This window comes from Anomalospiza imberbis, chromosome 22 (genome assembly GCF_031753505.1).
Source record: "Anomalospiza imberbis isolate Cuckoo-Finch-1a 21T00152 chromosome 22, ASM3175350v1, whole genome shotgun sequence".
In the NCBI taxonomy this organism is placed as follows: domain Eukaryota; kingdom Metazoa; phylum Chordata; class Aves; order Passeriformes; family Viduidae; genus Anomalospiza; species Anomalospiza imberbis.
This window is the reverse complement of record NC_089702.1, coordinates 6,179,157-6,202,806: the sequence shown is the minus strand read 5'-3', so window position 1 is coordinate 6,202,806 and position 23,650 is coordinate 6,179,157. Positions and strand designations below refer to the sequence as shown.

General features: G+C 58.0%; 2 protein-coding genes across 2 annotated transcripts; both read right to left on the bottom strand.

The window, feature by feature from the left end:
• Positions 1-852: 852 nt before the first annotated feature.
• TMDD1 (transmembrane and death domain 1) lies at positions 853-4,471 on the bottom strand. The gene is made up of 2 exons (XM_068212736.1): positions 4,375-4,471; positions 853-1,631 (listed from the first exon to the last, which is right to left on the bottom strand). Exons 1-2 carry the CDS (start codon positions 4,469-4,471, stop codon positions 928-930), a joined length of 801 nt encoding a protein of 266 aa, XP_068068837.1. The 3' UTR covers positions 853-927.
• A 114-nt stretch (positions 4,472-4,585) lies between these two features.
• FIGNL2 (fidgetin like 2) lies at positions 4,586-22,175 on the bottom strand. Its single transcript, XM_068212055.1, has 2 exons — positions 21,767-22,175; positions 4,586-6,810 (listed from the first exon to the last, which is right to left on the bottom strand). The coding sequence occupies exon 2, from the start codon at positions 6,797-6,799 to the stop codon at positions 4,607-4,609; it is 2,193 nt and encodes a 730-aa protein (XP_068068156.1). The 5' UTR covers positions 6,800-6,810; positions 21,767-22,175; the 3' UTR covers positions 4,586-4,606.
• Positions 22,176-23,650: the final 1,475 nt, after the last annotated feature.

Sequence of the window (23,650 nt, the reverse complement as noted above, 5' to 3'; positions counted from 1 at the left end):
GGCTCCCTGCTGTGCCGTGACACAGCCAAAAAAAGAGAAAAAACCTAACCCGCAGTAAGGGACAAACCCAGAGCCCCCCCAGGCCTCAGGTTCAGGAGAGCTGTTACCCCAAATGTCCCCAAGGAGCACAAAACGCCTCTGCAACAGCCCTTGCTCAGGTCACGGGTGTCACAATTAACCTCTCACCCACGAGCAATTAACCCCAGGCACTGGCTCAGCCTGATGCCCCAGCAGAGAAAAATTCCAGTGCTGGCACTGTGCTCCTTTTTCACCTGGATTCAGGGATTTTTGGCTCCTCCAAGCACTCAGCAGCCCTGGAATCAGGGATTTTTGACTCCTCCAAGCACTCAGCAGCCCTGGAATCAGGGATTTTTGGCTCCTCCAAGCACTCAGCAGCCCTGGAATCAGGGATTCTTGCCTTCCCCAAGCTCTCAGGAGCCCTGGCAGCTCCTGTCGGGGGTGGGGGGACGCAGTGAGGACACGGCCGAGGGAGCTTTGCCCAGCTCCAGCCCTGCCACAGGCATCTCTGGCACCCGGTGACAGACAGGGACATCTCCAGCCCAGCAGCTGGAGGTGCTGGTGGTGGCTGGTGGCCACCTCGCCCTGGATGAGCCCAGGACGAGCCCCTCCCTGCCCAGGAGAGCACACAGAGCCCGTCTCGGGATGCCAATTCCCCCCGCGAGGCTTTACTGGGTCTCGCTTTCCCTCCGGCAGCTCCTGGGAGCATCGGGAGCCTCCTCCAGTGGCACAAACACACCGCGGCGCCCGCGAGGAGCAGGGAGCTGAGGAAGGATGAGCAGCCCCTCCCTGCCCAGGAGAGCACACAGAGCCCGTCTCGGGATGCCAAATCCCCCCGCGAGGCTTTACTGGGTCTCGCTTTCCCTCCGGCAGCTCCTGGGAGCCGCGCGGGTTGGTGCCAGGCCAGCATCAGGCGCCCAGGAGCCTCCTCCAGTGGCAGAAATACATCGCGGCGCCCGCGAGGAGCGCGGAGCTGAGGAAGGCTCCCAGGACGCCCAGGAGCACGGGGCGGACCCAGCCCAGGAGGCCGCGGCTGTAGCGGGGGGGCGGGCGGCGCTCGAAGAGCAGATCCCCGGGCAGGGGAGCCCTCCAGCCCCGCGGGCCCGCGCTCCGCAGCTGCGCCGAGCTGAGATGCTGCACGCTCCGCCTGTATCCCTCCACGTTCCTGCGCAGCTCCAGGCTCCGGTCTTGGTTGAGGTTTTTGCCCAGCTCCCGGGCGATGTCGGAGCGCCCGATGTGGCGCAGGGCAAGCACCAGGCGGTCCCAGGTGGTCGCTTCTCCTGCGGTCGCCAGCCAGCGCCGCAGCGCTTCCGAGCATCCCCGGGCGCCGCGGCGGGCGAGCTTCTCCCCCTCGGGGAGAGCCCCCGGCTCCTCCAGCTCCTCCGCGGGGCCGTTCAGCTCTGCCTGCAGCTGCTGGCACTCGGAGCTGGCCAGCAGCTCGGCGATGCGGCCCATGCTGTGCCGGCCCACGGTGGCGGCCACCGTGTCATCGGCGCGGCCACCCAGGGCCAGCAGGAGCAGGGCGAGGCCCAGCGGGGCCAGCATCGCCCGGGTGCCCGCGTGGATTCGCTGCCCCTCGGGGCGCCGGGGTGTCCCAGCAACGTGGAACCGCCCTGACCTCACAGAGCAGCTCCAGGCCGAGCTCCCTGGCCCGGGTCCCTCGTCCCCGGGTCGCCTCCCACGGCTGTGGCACCTGCCCCTCCTGGCATTCCCAAATTGCCAACCTGGGCACCGAATTTGGCGCTGTAGGGACATGGGGACAGACCGAACGCAAAGTGCAATTTCCCTGGATCTCCCTGGATCTCCCTGGATCTCCCTGGATTTCCCTGGTGACAAACTGCTATTTCCCTGGATAGCCCCAGATCTCCTGGGATTTCCCTGGATCTCCTTGGATTTCCCCGGATCTCCCTGGATCTCTCTGGATTTCCCTGAATTCCCCTGAATTTCCCCGGATCTCCCGGGATTTCCCTGGATCTCCTTGGATCTCCCTGGATCTCTCTGGATTTCCCTGAATTCCCCTGAATTTCCCCGGATCTCCCGGGATTTCCCTGGATCTCCTTGGATTTCCCCGGATCTCCCCCCAAAACCCCCACGCTGGCAGCAGAGAGGAGCCCGGCCGCCCTTTGCTGCGGGATGAGGATGAGGAAGGAGGAGCCCTCAGCCCTTTATTCCCCTCGGGGGGGTCCCAAGAGAAGGCTGGATCCTTCTGGATCTCCCCTGCCCAGGGGTGTCCCCTCCCAGCCCGGGGGTCCCCAGCTGCCCCCCGGGACCCCTGCCCGCCCTCCCACCCTTCCCCATCGCTCCCAAACCCCCCCTGGGGTCCCAAAAACCGCCTGGACCCCCCCCCAGGAGCCCCCCAGGAGTCTTTGCAGCGCCCCGAGGACAGGAGTTGTTCAGGTAATCTCTTTAATACTGTGTAATACTTTTTCTTTTTTTTTTTTCCATTTTTTTTTTCTTTTTTAAAATACAGCATTTCTTGAGGTAGACCATCCCAGCCCTAGAGCTTGTCTGTCTCAGACATCAATAAGACATGAATTAAATACTTTCATGTACAATATGTTGCAAAATGAGGTAGAAATGGTTACAGAGAGTGTACAAATAGGATAATAATAATAATTATAATAATAAGTCTTCAGGAACCCAGCACGACTTTTTGGAGGTGGGAGGCAAAGGGGTAATGCCCTGGATGCAATAGGGAACTGGGAAAAATGGGAAAAATCGGGAAAAATAGGGAAAAATCGGGAAAAATTGGGAAAATCGGGAAAAATTGGGAAAATTTGGGAAAAATTAGGAAAAATTGGGAAAAAACCTGGCAGACACCTCTGGGGGCAGCCCCTGTGAGGGATCTGTTCTCTCTGCACATGCAGACCCTGAGGTTTGGGGGGGCTGCTCTAAGGGAGGGGGGCCTTTAGAGCCTTTAAAAATAATTAAAATTACCTTTTTTTTTTAAATGGGGAAAACCCCCACCATGATGCAAAGAGGGGCCAGTGGTTGGGCTGGGGGTTCATGCTCTGTGCAAAGCCCTTGGCTCAGCCCTGCTGGGCTTTATTTTATTTTTTTGGGGGGGGAGGGGAAAGGGGGGATTTGCCCAATTTGCTCCAAAAAGTGGTGCCAGCGACAGCTCCCAAGCTACAGCACTAAACTTTCCATTGAAGACACGTTACTCCACCAAACTCTACGATAAACGATGTTAAGAAACAAAATTTCAAATAAAATTATGGCATAATATATGTGGAAAGCACCTGAAATACATTCAAATCTCATCTTTGTAACAGCTTCAAGTTTATTTTTTCCTTTTATTTCTTCCTTTCTTCACCCCCTTTGGAAGCAAATGCAGGAGGCAGCTTTGTCCCAGGTCGGAAAACTCTTAAAAAAATCTCCTTTTTTCCTTTTCTGAGAAGATAAAAAGTGTTTTTAAAAAAACATTCTTTAGTTTTTCTGAGGTAATTCTTTTCCTGAGTAGTTAAAAAAGAAAAACAAACAAACAAACAAAAAATACTACGGACCTTACAAAAATAAAAACCCAAGTCTAGGATATTCAACAATCTACAGCATTTTACTCCAAAACCCCCTGGTTTTGGGGTGTAACCCATTGGTTTGGGGTCTAACCCCCTGGTTTGGGGTGCAACCTCCTTGTTTTGGGGTGAAATTCCCTGGTTTTGGGCGTCTCCCCCAGCTCCCCCTTTCCCTGATCAAGGTGAGAAGGGGCTCCAAAGACACCCGAGGTATTTCTGTTGGCAATAATAAAATCAATCAACAACAACAACAAAAAAATCCACAATAAAGCTTTGGGGCGGACGGGGAGCTCCCGAATCCGGCGCTGGAGCGGATCCCGACGCCGGGAACCTCCCGGGGCGCCTCCGGCCCCACTGGCGCCGCCGCTCCAAGCACGGAGGGGCAGGAAAATAATAAATAGCTTATCCTGAGTGGTGGGAGAGGCTCCCCGAGGAGCACGGCGGGGAAAATCCCTGGGTGAGCCCCAAGGAGGAGAGGTGAGGTATGCGCTGCTGCCGGCGGGGCTGCGGGTAGGGATCCGACCCCACGGAGAGAACCAGAGCCCCCAAGGACCCCAATCCGTGTCCCAAATCCGTCCCCGTGGCCTTGGGATTTGTCCCCACGGCCTTGGGGTCCGTCCCTGCAGCCTTGGGGTCCATCCCTGCAGCCTTGGGGTCTGTCCCCACAGCTTTGGGGTCTGTCCCCACAGCCTTGGGGTCCGTCCCTGCAGCCTTAGGGTACACCTCCATGGCCTGGGGGTCTGTCCTCGTGGCCTTGGGGTCCAGTCTGTCCCCGTGGCCTCAGGGTTTGTCCTCACAACCTTGGGATCTGTCCCAGTGGCCTTGGGGTTTGTCCTCGCACCCTTGGGGTCTCTCCCCACGGCCTCGGGGTCCGTCCTCACAGCTTTGGGGTCCATCCCCACGGCCTCGGGGTCTGTCCCTGCAACCTTGGGGTCCATCCCCGCGGCCTTGGGGTTTGTCCCCATAGCCTTGGGGTCTGTCCCCAGGGCCTTGGGGTCTGTCCTCACAGCTTTGGGGTCTGTCCTCACAGCCTTGGGGTCTGTCCCCCCCACGGCCTCGGGGTCCGACCCCCATCAGTGCCTGGTGCCGTACATCTTATCCCACTCCAGGAACAAGTCCAGCTCCTTCTGGGACACGGCAGGGCGCACCTTGCAGAACGCCTTCTCCAGGTCCTGGTAGGAGGTGGGGGGTCCCGGCAGCGCGCGGCGCGCGGCGACCCCGGCGTGCTGGCAGAGGCGCAGCAGCTCGGCGCCGGAGAAGCTCTCGGTGCGTTGCGCCAGGGCCGCCAGCTCGCGCTCGCTCAGGCAGCAGCTCTGCTGGGCCAGGGCCTGGCGCAGGATGTGGCGCCGCGCCTCGCCGTCCGGCGGCGCCACGTACAGCCGCGTGCCGAAGCGCCGGTGCGACGCCTCGTCCATGCTGCCGGGCCGCGCCGTGGTGCCGATGACCACCACGTTGTGCTCGGATGAGGTAGCCACGTTGTCCAGGTAGGAGAGGAGCTGGGATTTGAGGTTGCTCGCTTGGCCGCCGTCCTCGCCCGCCCGCGCCGCCAGCAAGGATTCGGCCTCGGTGATGAGCACCACGGAGGGCTGCCGGCAGTTGGCCACGAAGAACACGGTCTGGAGGATCTTCTCGGCTTCGGCCTTCCAGGTGGACAGCAGCGCGGTGCCGCTGAGCCTCAGCAGGGTGGAGCCCAGCTGGGTGGAGATGCAGCGGCTCAGCAGCGTCTTCCCCGTGCCGCGGGGCCCGAACAGCAGCAGGGTCCGCAGCGGGTGGCTCGCGCCGCTGTAGGAGCCGGGCCGCAGGATGGGCCACAGCAGCTCCTCCTCGATGGCCGCCTTCACCGACACCTGCCCGGCGATGTCCGACCACTGCACCGGCGGGCCCCGCTCCACCACCTTGGTGTTGACCAGCTCCAGGAGCAGCGGGTCGACGTTCTTGGGCTGCTCCTCCAGCGCGGCGCCGCCGAACACCAGAGCTTTGGGGGGCAGCCGCAGCGGGAAGGGGGGTCCCGGCTCGGCCGCCCGCTCCCCGTTGGCGAGAGGGGGGCTGAACTTCTCGAAGGGCTCTGCCGGCCGCAGGGGAGTGTCCCTGGCACCGTAGGATGGTGACACCATCCCCTTCATCTGCTGCCCACCGTACTTGCCGCCGTGCTCTTCGGCGCTCCCGGCTCCCGCTGGCCGCTTCCCGGGCTTGAAGGCCACCTGGGGGGACTCGCCGCTGCTGCTGAAGCCGTTGCCCCGGCACTCGCCGTTGTCCGACAGGGGGTAGGGGGACTTTGGCTGCTCGTAGCTGTATTTCCTGTACCTGCCCTCCCCGTCATCCTCCCCGCCGATGTCAAACGCCTTCCTCTTCAGCGTGCCCGCCGCCTCGGTGCCCAGGGGCGGCACGGCCAGGGCGCCCAGCCCGGCACCCTGGTAGCCATAGCCAGGGACCCCCGGCGGGCGGGCGGAGGGCGGCGGGGCTGGGATGGGGGTGGGCGCTGCGATGCCCGAGGGCAAGTAGGAGGCAGAGGGGTGGGGCGGGTGGATGCCCCCGTAGCCCGGCTGGGGCGGGTAGCTGCCGCTGGCATAGTTGTACATGGGGCCCGAGGAGCCGTAGCCCGGCACCAGGGCGGGCGAGGCGTGCGGAGGCTGCAGGAGCCCTGAGCTGTGGAGGCCGGGGGGGTGCGGGGGGGGCAGCGCTGCCCCTGGCTGGGCGCAGTAGCCGGAGGGCAAGTAGGTGCCACCATAGCCTGAGGGGTACTCCTGAGACGCCCCGAGCGCCCCAGAGCCGGCAGCGGCCGCCCCGCAGGAGTTCCCGGCGTACACGGGGTCGCTGAGGTTGGCCGACACCACCGGGGAGCCGCCCAGCCCGATGGCCCCGCTGCCGGCAGGGACGGCGGGTGGCACCACGGCCTTGGCACCCGCCAGCCCATCGTGGATGGGGGTCAGGGGGTAGGTGCCGTCAGAGCCGTGCGCCCCCGGCCAGGGCTCGCCGTCCCCCTTCTGCCCGTTAACGGGGCCGAAGGCGCCATCCCCATAGGTGCCGAGTGCCGGGCGCTCGTAGGGCGCGTCCAGCACCCCCGAGTACTTCTCGGCGTACCTCTTGAGGAGGTTGGAGGCCGTCAGCGCCGAGATGTCGTCGTTGGCCCAGGCGTAGTTGAAGCGCTGGCGGGTGCTGGGGTACAGCTCGGACTTGTGGGCCGGTGAGGAGGTCGTGGAGGAGACGTCCAGGTGCTGCTCCGGCCACTGGTTCAGGGACTGGGCATGCTCTGGTGACCAGTGCATCTTCGACAGACCTGTGGGGACGGGACAGCGCAGGTGAGAGCAGCGGAGCGGGAGCTGTGCACGGAGCGTCCCCAAATCCTGCCGCGCTGCCCTGTCCTTACCCCACCACACCCCCGGGCTGTGAACCCCTGCTCCAGCTAACTCTGGATGTCCACAGGACCATCGAGGTCAGCAAGGACCTTCAAGATCACCCAAGCTTTGACAAGTCCTCGTCACCCAGACCGGAGCACTGAGTGCCACGTCCAGCTGTCCCTCCAGGCATGGTGACACCACCACAGCCCTGATGTCCAATCCAACGCTTTCTGTGAAGGAATTCTTCCACTCTAAAACCCTCTTGACCATGGGCACCTCCTGCTGAGGTTGGTGTCTCTGCCTCTTGCTCCATGGGCTCCTGAGGGTGGTGGCAGTGTCCCCTGTCCCCACCCCACTGTCCCCCCCCCAACCCCATGTGCAGCACCTCGGGGTGTGAGAATGGGAAAAAACAAAAACTTCCACAGCTTTGATTTGCAGCCTTGAGAGACGTTTGGATTGATAAAAACACAATACGCAGAATTGCACCATTAAGCTGAAAAATCAATCGTACAACTAAGCAGAAAAACCATAAACTCATGTTTCTGATAATGTTTCTACATTTGTAAGAAAGAATATGCCTTGAGTGAGAAATTATTAATAAGATGGTGAAAGATTTATAATGTAGGGGCGTGGTTGCATAGAATAAGCTAAGATTTTAGAAGTTATAATAAAAACAAATGTGTACACGTGAGACAGAAGCCTATTAGACTTTAGACTATTAGCCTAAAAGCATCCTCACTGCAGTAGAAATAAGTGAAAGAAAGGCCAGAAAACCAAAATAAACCTTGCAGCATCTATTCATTAAAGTAGAAAGTTCTATACTGCCTCGGAAGGAGAAAACTTGTGACTACTCTCGAGCTACAACCGACTGCTTACTCCTTTAAAATCTCCCAGCCTCTGAGGCTGAGGTTTGGCTGAGCAATAAATCCTTCTTAGCCTGACCATGGTCCCATCCCTTCATTATCAGTGACAACAATAATTTCGGGGGGTGTCAGGGGGGGACCTCCTGTCCCACTCCCTTTAAGCCACTCTGCACAATCAGATTATTTAATGCTTTAATTGATTTATGGGGCACTTGTGCTTCCACTTTGGATATCAAGCTTCCTCGAGAGGATTCAGCCCCGTGTGGGGTGATCTCTCCTCCTCCTCCTGAATTTTCCAGCGTTGTCCAAGCGCTCCTGACGGATAAAGACACAGGGGATCCTCCTGGAGCTGCCCGTGGGGCTGGTTTGGCACGGGGCTAAGGTACCCGGGAGCTCCAAAGGGAAAAACGAGCATTTGGCTGGTTCTGTGAGGAATGGGAATGAGGATTCATGTGATGAATAAGGGCATTTTCCTCGATATTTATATTTTTTAAAGGGATTAAACCACCGGGAGTTTCCATCCTCGCTCGGCGGGTGCAGAGTGCTGCTGCTGCTTCTGCCCCCTGGAAATGTCAGGCTGCAAGTGCCCAGTGCTCGGGGATTTGGGGACCCCAGGGGAGGTGTCTGACCGCAGCTGGCCACCAGCACAACCAGCAAATCCCAGGGGCACTCCCAGGCTCTTGGGGGCAGGGAGCAGCAGCCCACCACAGCGATGAGCCCCACTGCCCAGGCAGCAGCTAAAAATCACACCCGGAGCTGGGCCCAGGGACGGAATTGCTCCTCCAGAAGCCTGGAGGAGGGTGGCCAATGCCACGGGGTGTGGTTGGAAGCCCACCACAAGGGCACAGCTCCTCCAGCCAGCCTTCCCAACCCCGGATCCCAGAGCTGCTCGGGGGAAGGCGCAGCTTTGCAAGCTCCGGCCCACCAACACCTTAAAGAGGCGAGAAGGGGAAAATAAAACCAAAAAACCCAAACCAAATCCATGGAAAAGCTGGAAAACCCAGCGAGGGGGGAGGGCGGCGGGCAGGGAGGAGTTGTCAGGGTTGAAATGGGACGTGAATGAGCGGCGGAGCGGGACAGATGTTTCAATGCTCCCCTTGGCAGTGTGAGAAAATTACTGTCCAGTGACCAAATGGCCGGGCCGGTTCCCACCCTCGCTGCTGCCCATTATCCCCAGCGCAAGACAAAGGCGGCCGGGGGGGCTGGGCAGGGAGAATCCCATTGTTCCCGCCCGCCCTAATTATGGAAATCTTGTTAATCTATTCAGCAGCGAGTCTGAACTGGGCTTTTGTTCGGGTTTTTTTTAGCGGGCGCACCGCTGAGGGTGTCCAACGGCTCGGCGTGGGGATGGGGTGCGCTGCCGACCCCCCCACCGCCCCCCGGGAGCAGCTCCAGCCACGGGGCCGTGGGATGCAGGACGGCATCACGGAGCTTTGTTGGAGCGGGGACAGCTCGCCCTCGGCCCCTGTGTGCAGGTTTACACACCCGTTACGCCTTCGCACGCCGGTGTGAAAGGTTCTCGCGCTCGTTCCCCAGCCCCACGCACGCGGGGCTGAGGGTGGGGGGGTCGAAACTCTGGGGAAAAAATCCCGGTGGAGCGAGCCCCAGGCAGCATCTGCAGGTGGCGGGGGTGACCCCACAGCCCTGGGGGGATCAAGAGGGGACTGGGATGGGTTTGGAGGGGAAAATAGCAGAGAGGAGCAAACACGTCCAGGCTGAGGATGCACCACGTTTAAAGCTGGGCTTTAAACGCAGCCAAATTCACATCCAGGCTGAGGAGGAACTAAAACTGGGCTTTAAACACAGCCAAATTCACATCCAGGCTGAGGAGGCACTAAAACTGGGCTTTAAACGCAGCCAAATTCACATCCAGGCTGAGGATGCACCAAAGCTGGGCTTTAAACGCAGCCTAATTCCCCTGAGTGCCAGGAAGAGGGGCTGGCTCACGGGGGGAGTGACCCAGATGGGTCTCACCCCTTTGGGCAGCCCATGGCCAAGGAGCATCCGTGGAGCATTCCCAAGGAACATCCCAGTGCTTGGATGCCAGGCTGAGCTGCCAAGCCACAGCTCCGTGGTCACCCAGGGTCCGTGGTCATCCACAGCTTCATGGTCATCCACAGCTCCGTGGTCACCCAGGGTCTGTGGTCATCCACAGCTTCATGGTCATCCACAGCTCCGTGGTCACCCAGGGTCCATGGTCATCCACTGCTCCGTGGTCATCCACAGCTTCATGGTCATCCACAGCTCCGTGGTCACCCAGGGTCCGTGGTCATCCACAGCTCCGTGGTCATCCACAGCTTCATGGTCATCCACAGCTCCGTGGTCATCCAGGGTCCGTGGTCATCCACAGCTCCATGGTCATCCAAGATCCATGGTCACCCACAGCTCCGTGGTCACCCCCAGCTCTGTGGTCACCTCGCCGCTGTCACGCCAGCTTAGCTGCTGCTGGCTCCTCCTCTGCTGAGCTTGGAGGATTTTTCCAAAGCCCACTGAGCACAGAATCTCGGAATTCACCGAATTCACCGAATTCACCGAATCACTGGGTTGGAAGAGAGCTTCAAGATCATCGAGTCCAGGCCAGCCCCAACACCTCAACTCAACCCTGGCACCCAGCGCCACATCCAGGCTTTGGTAAACACCTCCAGGGGTGGTGACTGCACCACCTCCCCGGGCAGAACATTCCAGAACTTTCTCACCTTTCTGTAAAGAACTTTCTCCTGACACCCAACCAAAACTTCCCGTGGCACGGCTCAAGGCTGCGTCCTGTCTTCTGTGGAACGAAACCCACCTGGTGACACCGGGGGTGCCACAATCCCCCCGTGACACCAGGGGTGCCACAATCCCCCCGTGACACCAGGGGTGACACAATCCCCCCGTGACACCAGGGGTGACACAATCCCCCCGTGACACCAGGGGTGACACAATCCCCCCGTGACACCAGGGGTGACACAATCCCCCCGTGACACCGGGGGTGCCACAATCCACCCGTGACACCGGGGGTGACACAATCCCCCCGTGACATCAGGGGTGCCACAATCCACCCGTGACACCAGGGGTGACACAACCCACCTGGTGACACTGGGGGTGCCACAATCCCCCCGTGACACCGGGGGTGCCACAATCCCCCCGTGACACCAGGGGTGACACAACCCACCTGGTGTCACCAGGGGTGACACAATCCACCTGGTGACACCAGGGGTGACACAATCCCCCCGTGACACCAGGGGTGACACAATCCCCCCGTGACACCAGGGGTGATACAACCCACCCGTGACACCAGGGGTGACACAACCCACCTGGTGACACCAGGGGTGACACAATCCCCCCGTGACACCAGGGGTGTCACAATCCACCTGGTGTCACCAGAAATGTCACAACCCACCCGTGACACCGGGGATGTCACAACCCACCTGGTGTCACCAGAAATATCACAGCCCACTGGTGACAAAAGGGGTGCCACAATCCCCCCATGACACCAGGGGTGCCACAATCCACCCGTGACACCAGGGCTGACACAACCCACCTGGTGACACCAGGGGTGACACAATCCACCCGTGACACCAGAAATGTCACAACCCACCTGGTGTCACCAGGGGTGACACAATCCACCTGGTGACACCAGGGGTGACACAACCCACCTGTGTCACCAGGGGTGACACAACCCACCTGGTGACACCAGGGGTGCCACAATCCCCCTGTGACACCAGGGGTGACACAACCCACCCGTGACACTGGGGATGTCACAACCCACCTGTGTCACCAGAAATATCACAGCCCACTGGTGACAACAGGGATGTCACAACCCGACCATGACACCAGAGATATCACAGCCCACTCGTGACACCAGAGGTGTCACAATCCACCCGTGACATCAGGGCTGTCACAACCCACCTGTCACACCAAGGATGTCACAACCCACCCGTGGCACCAGAGGTATCCCAGCCCACCGGTGACACCGGGGCTGTCACAACCCACCCGTGTCACCGCAGCCCCCGCCAGGGCTGTGAGCGTCCCGCCGGGCAGGGTTCCTCCCAACACGGAGTTCTCTCCAGAAGGTTCCGGGCGCTCGGCAAAGCCGCGGGGAGCCGCGGTGACACCGCGGGGTGGCACCGGTGCCACCGGGGCCGGCTCAGGGCACGCGTGGCAGAGGGGGCTGGGCCCTGTCCCCATCCCGGGCTCCTCCCGGGCTCCACGGGCACCCAGAGATCAGCCGGACACCAGCGCGGCCGCGACGGGCCGCTGTCCGTCTGTCCGTCTGGCCCTCCGTCCGCCTGTCCGTCTGTCCATCTCTCTGTCTGCCCATCTGTCTGTCTGTCCGTCTCTCCATCTATCTCTCCGTCTGTCCATCTGTCCGTCTGTCTATCTGTCCATATTTCTGTCTGTCCGTCCATCTGTCTATCCGTCTGTCTGTCCGTCCATCTGTCCGTCTCTCCATCTCTCTGTCCGTCTGCCTGTCTGTCTGTCCATCTCTCTGCCTCTCCGTCTGGCCATCTGTCCGTCTGCCTGTCTGTCCATCTGTCCGTCTGTCTGCCTGTCTGTCCATCTGTCCGTCCGTCCGCCTGTCCGTCTCTCTGCCTCTTCGTCTGTCCATCTCTCCATCTCTCCGTCTGTCCGTCCGTCTCTCCGTGTCCCCGTCTGTCCGTCCCAGCTGAGCCCGGCCCATCAGGACCGACCCCAGAGCGCTGGGAAAGGATCCGTGGCCTGGGAATCCCGGGATGAGGGAAAATCCGGGTGGGGGTCGCGAGGAGGTGGCGCAAGAAGTGGACTTGAGGGGTTTTGGTCGGCAGTTCAAGGGAAGGCAGGTGGGAGGAAAAAAATAAATAAAATAAAATAAAATAAAATAAAATAAAATAAATGGAATAAAATAAAATAAAATAAAATAAAATAAAATAAAATAAAATAAAATATATAAAATAAAATGGAATAAAGTAGAATAAAGTTAAATATAAAATAAAATATAAAACAGAATAAAGTAAAATAATATAGACTAGAATAAAATAAAATTAAATTAAAGAAAAAAGATAAAATAAAAGTACAAAATAAAGTAAAAATGAAATTAAAGAAAATAAGATAAAATAAAATCATAAAATAAAGGAATAATGAAATGCAATAAAATAAAATTGAATAAAATACCAAGAAGTGGAATAAAATGAAACAGAACTAAATAAAATAAAGCAGACCTAGTAAAAATGGACCTTAAAAAGTTTAGAAACCCAGTCTCTTTTTGCCATTTCTACTTTCCCTGACATCTCCAGCTCTCCCGGACTCTTCGGGCCACTGAGATCTCCTGCATCACCCCAGGAGCCCAGCATGAGACTGCTCAGAGACTCCTTTGGGCCTGGCAGCACCTGGGAGATGGAGCTGCCTCAGTCCTGCTCCAAAACGAGCATTAATTCCAAATTATCCATTATCCCCCGAGCCCAGCACCCTGCTGCCCAGCGCCTGCCCTCCCACCCAGCTGTGGGTGTTCTGGTCCCACAGCATCCAGCTGTGGGTGTTCTGGTGCCACAGCATCCAGCTGTGGGTGTTCTGGTGCCAAATCATCCAGCTGTGGATGTTCTGGTCCCAAATCATCCAGCTGTGGGTGTTCTGGTCCCACAGCATCCAGCTGTGGGTGTTCTGGTGCCACAGCATCCAGCTGTGGGTGTTCTGGTCCCACAGCATCCAGCTGTGGGTGTTCTGGTCCCACAGCACCCAGCTGTGGGTGTTCTGGTCCCAAATCGTCCAGCTGTGGGTGTTCTGGTGCCACAGCATCCAGCTGTGGGTGTTCTGGTGCCACAGCATCCAGCTGTGGGTGTTCTGGTGCCACAGCATCCCCACCCAGCTGTGGGCGTTTTGGTCTCAGCCCTGTAGGATGTTCCAGTCCCCATCCCAGCCCTGATGGATCCCGTTCCAGTCCCCATCCCCATCCCAGCCCTGCAGGATGATGGATCCCATCCCAGCCCTGCAGGATGATGGATCCCATTCCAATCCCCATCCCAGCCCCATCCCAGCCCTGCAGGATGATGGATCCCTGCAGGATGATGGATCCCATTCCAGTCCTCATCCCAGCCCTGCAGGATGATGGATCCCATCCCAGCCCTGCAGGATGATGGATCCCATTCCAGTCCCCGTTCCAGTCCCCAGCCCCATCTCATCCCTGCAGGATGATGGATCCCATTCCAATCCCCATCCCAGCCCCATCCCAGCCCTGCAGGATGATGGATCCCTGCAGGATTGTGGATCCCATTCCAGTCCTCATCCCATCCCTGCAGGATTGTGGATCCCATTCCAATCCCCATCCCAGCCCCATCCCAGCCCTGCAGGATGATGGATCCCTGCAGGATTGTGGATCCCATTCCAATCCCCATCCCAGCCCTGCAGGATGATGGATCCCATCCCAGCCCTGCAGGATGATGGATCCCATTCCAATCCCCATCCCAGCCCCACCCCAGCCCTGACGGATCCGTCCCAGCCCCTGGGGACCCATCCCAGCCGCAGCACACGGTGCTGGAGGCCTCTCTCTGTGCCTTTTGTTTTCACAAGCCTTTTGACTCGCGGATTCCTTTCTGAACACCGCCTGAAAAGCCCAGCTCCCTCCTGCCCTCCATTCACTAATGGATTTTCCAGAAGTTCCTTTTTTTTTTTTGGCTCCTTTCTTTGCTGACACTGCTGCCTTCATCCACGCCCGAGGCTGTGGCGGCCTCTGGATGGATTTTGGGGACCCTGTGCCACGTTTGGAGCTTCCTCCCCTGCAGCACCAGCCTTCTACAGCCTGGGGTTGCATGGATTATAAGGCAATTATAATAGAATTATATATTCATATATAATATATTTCGATATTATATTTACATTTTATCTACAGTATATCTCTATTTCTATATATTTATTATCATATAGTTATAATTATATATTATATAATATATTATTTATATTTATTTCATACATTTATTGTAATATATTATAATTCTAGTACATAAATATGATTTACATGCCTATTTATTTATTTCTGTTTATATTTATATATAATTATATTTAATATCTCTGTCACAGGGCTTGTATTTATGTTATATTATGTTATCCAGTTTGTGACCATTTTGGGTTCTTTTTGGGTTCGTTTTGGGTTCATTTTGTGACCATTTGGGTCCATCTTGGGTGCAGCCCTGGCTGGGCTCGTGTGCTGCCCAAGGTGGATCCTTTGAGGAGATCCTTTTCATAAATCCCTGCTTTATTCTCTAAATCCGTCCAGCCTCTGCTCTAGGTCAGCCTGCACAAGGCATCAGCCTAGGGAGGACACCCCAAAATCCTACTCCAGGAACACACCCCAAAATCCTGCTCCAGGGACTCCCCAAAATCCTGCTCCAGAAACACACCCCAAAATCCTGGTATAGGGACACATCCCAAAATCCTGCCTGGTGAGGACAATGCACAATCCTGCTCCATGGACACCACAAAATCCTGCCTGGTGAGGACAATGCACAATCCTGCTCCAGGGACACCCCAAAATCCTGCTCCAGGGACACCCCAAAATCCTGCCTGGTGAGGACAATGCACAATCCTGCTCCAGGGACTCCCCAAAATCCTGCTCCAGGGACACCCCAAAATCCTGCTCCAGGGACACCTCAAAATCCTGCCTGGTGAGGACAATGCACAGTCCTGCTCCAGGGACACCCCAAAATCCTGCTCCAGGGACACCCCAAAATCCTGCCTGGTGAGGACAGTGCACAGTCCTGCTCCAGGGACTCCCCAAAATCCTGCTCCAGGGACGCCCCAAAATCCTGCCTGGTGATGACAATGCACAATCCTGCTCCAGGGACTCGTCAAAATCCTGCCTGGTGAGGACAATGCACAATCCTGCTCCAGGGACTCCCCAAAATTCTGCCTGGTGAGGACAATGCACAATCCTGCTCCAGGGACACCCCAAAATCCTGCTCCAGGGACACCCCAAAATCCTGCCTGGTGAGGACAATGCACAATCCTGCTCCAGGGACACCCCAAAATCCTGCTCCAGGGACTCCCCAAAATCCTGCCTGGTGAGGACAATGCACAATCCTGCTCCAGGAACTCCCCAAAATCCTGCCTGGTGAGGACAATGCACAGTCCTGCTCCAGGGACTCCCCAAAATCCTGCTCCAGGGACACCCCAAAATCCTGCCTGGTGAGGACAATGCACAATCCTGCTCCAGGGACTCCCCAAAATCCTGCTCCAGGGACGCCCCCCGCTATCCCAGCGCAGGGCAAGGCCCCCCACCACGCTGGCACCACTGGAATGAACCAGCCATTCCTGCTTTTCCGAGCTGTGCTCAGGAGGACGCAGGCAGGAGCGGAGCCCCCCCTTGGCACCCTCCTGGAGGGCCGAGCAGGACGAGCCCTCCGGAGCACACTCAACCCCCGTCACCCCTGGCCTTTAATTCCACATTTCCGTGGCCATTAGCCCTCTCAGCATCAATTAGAGCCACATTATCCCGCTCCAGGAGCGGCAGGACACGGCCACCGGAGTCAAGTGTGGTGGCAGCAGCTCTCAGAGAAACACAAAACTTCCCCAGGCATCGCTCTGGGGAAAGTCAGAGAGAAGATCAGAGGAGAGAATGAGAAATCATTCTTATCTTGCTGCACCCGATGTGCTGTGAACACGTGGACTGCGCTATGGAGATTTGTTTACCAAAGGGTGGTTTCTTAATTAGCCAGCGGTGATGGTGTTTTAATTAAAGGACCAACCAATTCAACCTGCAGCGAGCTAAGATATAAAAGAGCAGCGTGTTCTGTAATAGAGATTGTCATGGATCGGCCCCAGCTCTGGAGAGGGAATTCCCACCCTGGGGAGGGCACCCCAACCCTGGGGAGGGAATCCCCACCCTGGGGAGGGCACCCCAACCCTGGGGAGGGAATTCCCACCCTGGGGAGGGAATTCCCACCCTGGGGAGGGCACCCCAACCCTGGGGAGGGAATTCCCACCCTGGGGAGGGCACCCCAACCCTGGGGAGGGAATCCCCACCCTGGGGAGGGCACCCCAACCCTGGGGAGGGAATTCCCACCCTGGGGAGGGCACCCCAACCCTGGGGAGGGAATTCCCACCCTGGGGAGGGCACCCCAACCCTGGGGAGGGCACCCCAACCCTGGGGAGGGAATCTCCACCCTGGGGAGGGCACCCCAAGCCTGGGGAGGGCACCCCGTGATCCCAGCCAGGGAGGAGACCCCAGCACCCCAGCCAGGGAGGAAATCTCAGCATTCTGACCAGGGAGGAGACCCCAGGATCTCGATCCAAGGAGGGCACCCCAACATCCTGACCAGGGAGGAGACCCCAACATCCTCACCAGGGAGGGGATCCCAACATCTTGACCAGGGAGGAAATCTCAGCGCCCCAGTCCAGGGAGGACACCTCAAATCCTGACCAGGGAGAAAACCTCCACATCTGCATCCAGGGAGGACACTCCAGGGAGGACACCCCAGCACCCCACCCTGGGGATGAGGGGTTACCATCCTGCCCACAGAGGACACTCTGACATTCCACCTGGGGAGGACACCCCAAAATCCTGCTCCAGGGACACGCCCAGCATCCCAGCCCAGGGCAGGGCCCCAGGGCATCACCACCACCATGCTGGCATCACTGGAGTTAAACATTTCTGCTTTTCCCCAGCTCGAGCTGTGCTCAGGAGAAAGGAGGCAGGAGGAAAACCTCTCCCTGGCATCCTCCAGCTCTCTCCCAAGGCCTCAGTGGCTTTATCAGGGCCACCATAAAGATCTGGGGCTGCTGATAAGTGACCCAGGGCCTGGGGACAATTGAACTGGTGTTAACTCCAGCTGCTGCTGGGACACCAGGCCAGGGGAGCTTTTACAGCACCCTCAGCTGTAAAAATAGCAAAATAAACTTTGCTGGGGAGAGCTGGAGCTGACTCCTGCTGGGAGCAGCACCCTCTGCACATCAAGGGTGGCACTCCCGGGGCAGGAAAAGATCCAGGATCCCACTCAGGACTCTGAAGAAAGAAAGGGGAGAATCCCCCCACGACACTGCCGACCCAGTTCCGAAGGGAAAACCAAAACCAGCATTCCAGGAGTCATTGTGGCAACCAGCTCACCGTGGCAGAAGTTTGCAAGGCGATAAATTGGTTTCCAGAACTGGGAATTGCCGTGGCTGGCACTGGGGAGAGCTTGGCTGCTGAGCCAGCAGTGGGAACTGCTCAGGACTCCTGGGATTTAGGCCCGGCAGCTCCCTTAGACTGGAACTGGGACTTGTGTCCCACTCCCAGTACCACCAGTACCACCAGCAGCACGGCAGGAGCTTTCCCAAGCCAGGGCACCACGCTGCTGGCAAACACACGAGTTATCAGCACCACCCTCCGTGCCCAAAAAAGAAAGAAAACATCTTGGGGTTTTTTTGTTTGTTTGTTTTTGTTTTTGGCTAAAAACTGGACAAGACAAAGATCCATCCCAGCAGAGCTGGAGCTGTCTGCAGGAGCAGGGGAGGGAGGAAGAGGATGAGGAGCAGCCTCAAGCTTTACCTGAATGCTGCAAAATTCCAGCTGGGATTTGTGCTGGGGTGACAAAAGGAGCCTCGGGACAGCCCTGTCAAGCGGCCAAGCTCCCTCCAGCCACGGAACCGCTCAAAAAAGAGAAGTGAGGGGTGCTCACAAGGGGGTCAGCGTCACACAAGGGTCACCAGGGCTTCTCCGGAGGCACTGATGGCCTCTGGGGGGAAATTCCCCCCAGGCATCCTCACTCCAAGCTGCTGCCAGTGCTGGGCTGAGGGATTTCTGCTCCCCCCATGGAGCCCATCTCCCTGCAGACCCAAGCAGGGAGCTGCAGGAAGGCCAAACCATTGGAAAAGCAAAGAGCGGAGCAAGGGCAATGTTGGGCTGTTTGTGGCATTCCTATCCTCAGGAATACCTCCTCAGCTGGGAGGATGCCAAAAGAACGGAGTGACCCCCGGCCACGCTGTTTTCACCCCCCAAAAAGAAACCCAACTTTTAGGATTTCCTCCTCCTGTGGCTGCTGGGAGCGGAGGTTGGATGTGGGCTGAGGGCTCAGAACTTTCAGGCAGCTTATCCAGGCGCTTTGACAGGGATCTGGGAGCTTTGGGAAAACCACAGCGCCTGCTCGGGTCAGTCGGTGTGAACAGGCAAAGCAGCACCGGGGTCAGACCCGGCCACCAAACCAAGAGAAGGGAGGGAGCTGCAGCAGGCGGGAGCTCACCCCTGGGCTGGGAGCCACGCTGGCCTCTTCAGCAACTGGATTCCTCATCCCACCGCTCAGGGAGCCCGGCATGGCCGTGGGAGGGAGGGCACCCCAACCCTGGGGAGGGAATCCCCACCCTGGGGAGGGCACACAGCCTGGGGAAGGGACCCCAACCCTGGGGAGGGCACCCATCCCTAGGGAGGGTACCCCAACCCTGGGGAGGGAATCCCCACCCTGGGGAGGGCACACAGCCTGGGGAAGGGACCCCAACCCTGGGGAGGGCACCCAGCCTGGGGAGGTAATGTCACCCCGGGGAGGGAATCCCCACCCTGGGGAGGGCACCCAGGGTAAATCTTTGGCGATTTCTCAGCGTTTATTCCACGTTTTCCCCGGGAAATTAAGGAGCTCTGACAGGACACGGCGAAGGTTTGGGTTCCAGGAGCAGCACCAAAGCCAAGATGCTGCCAAAGCCCCAGCCCAGCCCTCGGGAGGGGAAAAAGGGCTGGGAAAAGGAAGGAGGGAGGGAGGGGAGGAGGGAGCGAGGAGAAAACACCGGCTCCAGATAAGCAATTGTTAACATGATCCATATGGTACACAACGCGCCGCTCCGGTTCACCCCAATGATAATGGCAAAAGGGAAGAATGCAGCGGGGCCCGGCGGGAGAACAAAGGCGGCCACAGAACCCGTCCCTGCTCCAGGAATTCCCAGCTGGAAGAGCTGAAAATCCTTCCCTGCTCCAGGAATTCCCAAATGGAAGAGCTGGAAACCCTTCCCTGCCCCAGGAACTGTGAGTGGGGACAACTGGTGAGCACAAAACCCTTCCCTGCTCCAGGAATTCCCAAACGGAAGAGCCGAAAATCCTTCCCTGCTCCAGGAATTCCCAAATGGAAGAGCTGAAAATCCTTCCCTGCTCCAAGAATTCCCAAATGGAAGAGCTGGAAACCTTTCCCTGCTCCAGGAATTCCGAGCAGGGACAGCCAGAGGCTGTTTCCCTTTCCCTGCTGCAGGGGAATGAGGGGACAGAGCCGGTGGCTGCTGCCCCAAATACCCCAAAACCCACCAGGCTCTCTCCTTCCCCTCCCCAAAACACGGAGCAGGGAGAGAGAGCGCAGCTGTGGGCAATAAAACAAATATATCTGCATTTACAGCGAGTACTAACTTATAAGGAATTGGTATTTTCATCATCAATAACACATCGAAAGGAGAGCTGCGTGGGTGTAAACACCGAGCCCGTTCCCCTGGGATCTGGGATGGATTCAGCCCTGGGTGTTTATGTTATTGCAAGGAACAATTTCCCTGAAAATCCTTCCCTGCTCCAGGAATTCCCAAACGGAAGAGCTGAAAACCCTTCCCTACCCCAGGAATTCCCAGCTGCAAGAGCTAAAAATCCTTCCCTGCTCCAGGACTGGTGAGTAGGGAGAGCTGAAAATCCTTCCCTGCTCCAGGAATTCCCAGCTGGAAGAGCGGAAAAAGCTGGAAGAGCTGAAAACCCATCCCCGCTCCAGGAATTCCCAGCTGGAAGAGCTGAAAACCCATCCCTGCTCCAGGAATTCCCAGCTGGAAGAGCTGGAAACCCTCCCCTGCTCCAGGAATTCCCAGCTGGAAGAGCTGGAAACCCTTCCCTGCTCCAGGAATTCCCAGCTGGAAGAGCTGGAAACCCTCCCCTGCTCCAGGAATTGTGAGTGGGGAGAGCTGGTGAGCACAAAACCCTTCCCGTGGCTTTCCAGGGAACACAATCCCGTACGTGCCATTCATTATCCCGGCAGTCCCCCAAGAGAAAATGTCAACACACTTCTGCTGGAGGGAGCTAAAACAAATGTTTAACGGGATAAACAACTGCCAGGCCTCGGCCCCCACTGAAATGTTTAATTCAGAAGCACCTCGGGAGCAAACAGGCGCCGGGAGCACCCACAAGGGGAGCCCTGGCAGAAACCTCATCAATTCCCACCAGGAAATCCAGCCGGAGCCATCAGAGTGCCCCGCACCCTCCACGTCCTCGTCAAACACCCAAATTCTGCCCAAAATTGCGTTCCACACCCGAAATGTGTCACAAAACCAGGATCTGTTCAATGGTAATGGTAAATTTTGGGGTGCCGGAGTCAAACTAGGAGTGATGTGAAGCAGCACATGGCGCCTCCAAACCCAGGAGGATTTCTACACAGCATAAAGTGATTTTAAACCCTTCCTGATGTTCTTTTCCCCTGAGTGAAAAATGCCCACTTCCAAAAAAAAAAAAAAAAAAAAAAAAGGACAAAACAAAAGAACCAAAAAAAAAAAAAGAAAAAAAGAAAAAAAGAGTTTTCAGGCAAAGCTTCCATTTAAAAATCCCCTTCAGCCCCTCAATGCCGCGAGTGTTTTGAAGGCGAGCGCTCCGGCGTGCGCTTGACGTGCGGCTGTGGGAGCCGGCATTGTTCCTGGGGGTGAGGGAGGGAGGGAGGGAGGGGGAGAGGGATGGATGGATGATGGATGCACGGACGGACGGACGGACGGACGGACAATCCACCGCAATGTGCGCACCCTCTGGGCTCCAGTTAGGCTTAGGCTCAGGATTAGGTCAGTCCCTCGGGGGCTCCCCTCGCAGCCGACACCTCCCGGGACCCCGGGAGCGCGTCCCCCGCAGCTCCCCGCACCCTTTCGGGGGGGAGCAGGGAGGGAGGGGACGGCCACAGGCCGAGGCAGCGGGGGCTGCCCCGTTCCCCGTTCCCCGTTCCCCGTTCCCACCCGGCTTCCTGGGAGCCCTCCCCGACCCCTCCGCGCTGCGCGGCTCGACCGCTTCTCCCCAAAGCGGCACCGGCGGGGCGGGATCCGCGGCCCGGGCAGCGCGGGGGATGCTCGGCCGGGCCGCCCCGCATCTCCCCGGCCCAGCCCGGCCCGCACTCACCTCCTCATGCCGGCGGGGCCGTTAGCGCAGCCCGGGAGGCCGTGCCGGGCGCCGCATCCTGCGCTGCCGCCCGGACAATGCGGGGCGGCGCGGCGGCCCCGGGCGGGCGGCGGGGGCTGGGGCCGGGCTGGGGCTGGGGCCGGGGCCGGGGCCGGGGCCGCGGCCGGGGCCTGGGCTGGGGCTGCCCCCCCGCTTCCCACCGCCCACCGCCCACAGCCCGCCCCCGAGGCGCGGCGGGGCGGAGCGGAGCGGGGATGGCGAGGGGCGCGCTGCGCTCCGGCCAGAGGGGCAGCGGGCGGCCGAGGCGCCGGCAGCTCTGCGCGCCCCGGCAGGCACGGATCTGACCCCCAGCATCCCAGCGCGACCCCCAGCATCCCGGCAGCCGCGCCATCCGAGCCCCTGCACGCCGGGATCCGTGTGCCCCAATCCCCTGCATCCCCGCATCCGTGTGCCCCAATCCCCTGCACCCCAGGATCTCTGTGCCCCAATCCCTTGCACCCCAGGATCTCTGTGCCCCAATCCCTTGCACTCCAGGATCTCTGTGCCCCAATCCCTTGCACTCCAGGATCTCTGTGCCCCAATCCTTTGCACTCCAGGATCCGTGTGCCCCAATCCCCTGCACCCCAGGATCTCTGTGTCCCAACCCACTGCACCCCAGGATCTCTGTACCCCAATCCCCTGCATCCCCGCATCCGTGTGTCCCAACCCCCTGCACCCCAGGATCTCTGTGCCCCAGTCCCCTGCACCCCAGGATCTCTGTGCCCCAACCCCCTGCACCCCAGGATCCTTGTGCCCCAATCCCTTGCACCCCAAAACCCCTGTCCCTGTTGCCCCAGACCCCGAGAACCCCTGACTTGTGCCCTGTTTCCCCCCACCCTGAGCCCGCACCCCGAGGCTGCAGCGGAGCCCCGCGGGGAGCCCGGCTCGGGGCCGGCTCCTGCTCAGCTGCCGAGCCGAAATCCCAAATGCCTGGAATATTTTCCTGCTATTAGCTTACCGTGCCGGAATAAAGCAGGAGCCCCAAGGATCGTGTGTCCCGAGGAGGTGGCCATGGGACAAGCTGCACGTTAGGGCATTATCCACCCCTGAGAACCCCCCAATCCACCCCTGAGAACCCCCAAATCCATCTCTAAAAAACCCTAAATCCACCCCTGAGAACCCCCAAATCCATCCTGAAAAACCCCGAAAACCGTCTCTAAAAATCCCCAAATCCACCCCTGAAAACCCAAATCCACCCCTGAAAACCCCAAATCCATCCTGAAAAACCCCGAAAACCATCTCTAAAAATCCCCAAATCCACCCCTGAAAACCCAAATCCATCCTGAAAAACCCCGAAAACCATCTCTAAAAATCCCCAAATCCACCCTTAAAAACCCCAAATCCGTCCCTGAAAACCCCAAATCCATCCTGAAAAACCCCGAAAACCATCTCTAAAAATCCCCAAATCCACCCCTGAAAACCCAAATCCACCCCTGAAAACCCCAAATCCATCCTGAAAACCCCAAATCCATCCTGAAAAACCCCGAAAACCATCTCTAAAAATCCCCAAATCCACCCTTAAAAACCCCAAATCTGTCCCTGAAAACCCCAAATCCACCCCTGAAAACCGGATATAGAATATGGGATGCAGAAATTCGAATACAGAATATGGAAATTCGGATATTGAATATGGAAATTTGGATATAGAATACAGAAATTCAGATTATTTCTAGCTCTGCCCCAGAGCTGTCCCCAGCGTGTCCCCAGTGCGTGTATACATATATATATATATTTTAATATATAAAAAATAAATAAATATATTAAATAAATAAATAAATAAACATATATATATATATATATATATGTAGAAAGCAGCGGGGCTATTTATCTATATAATTTTAAATA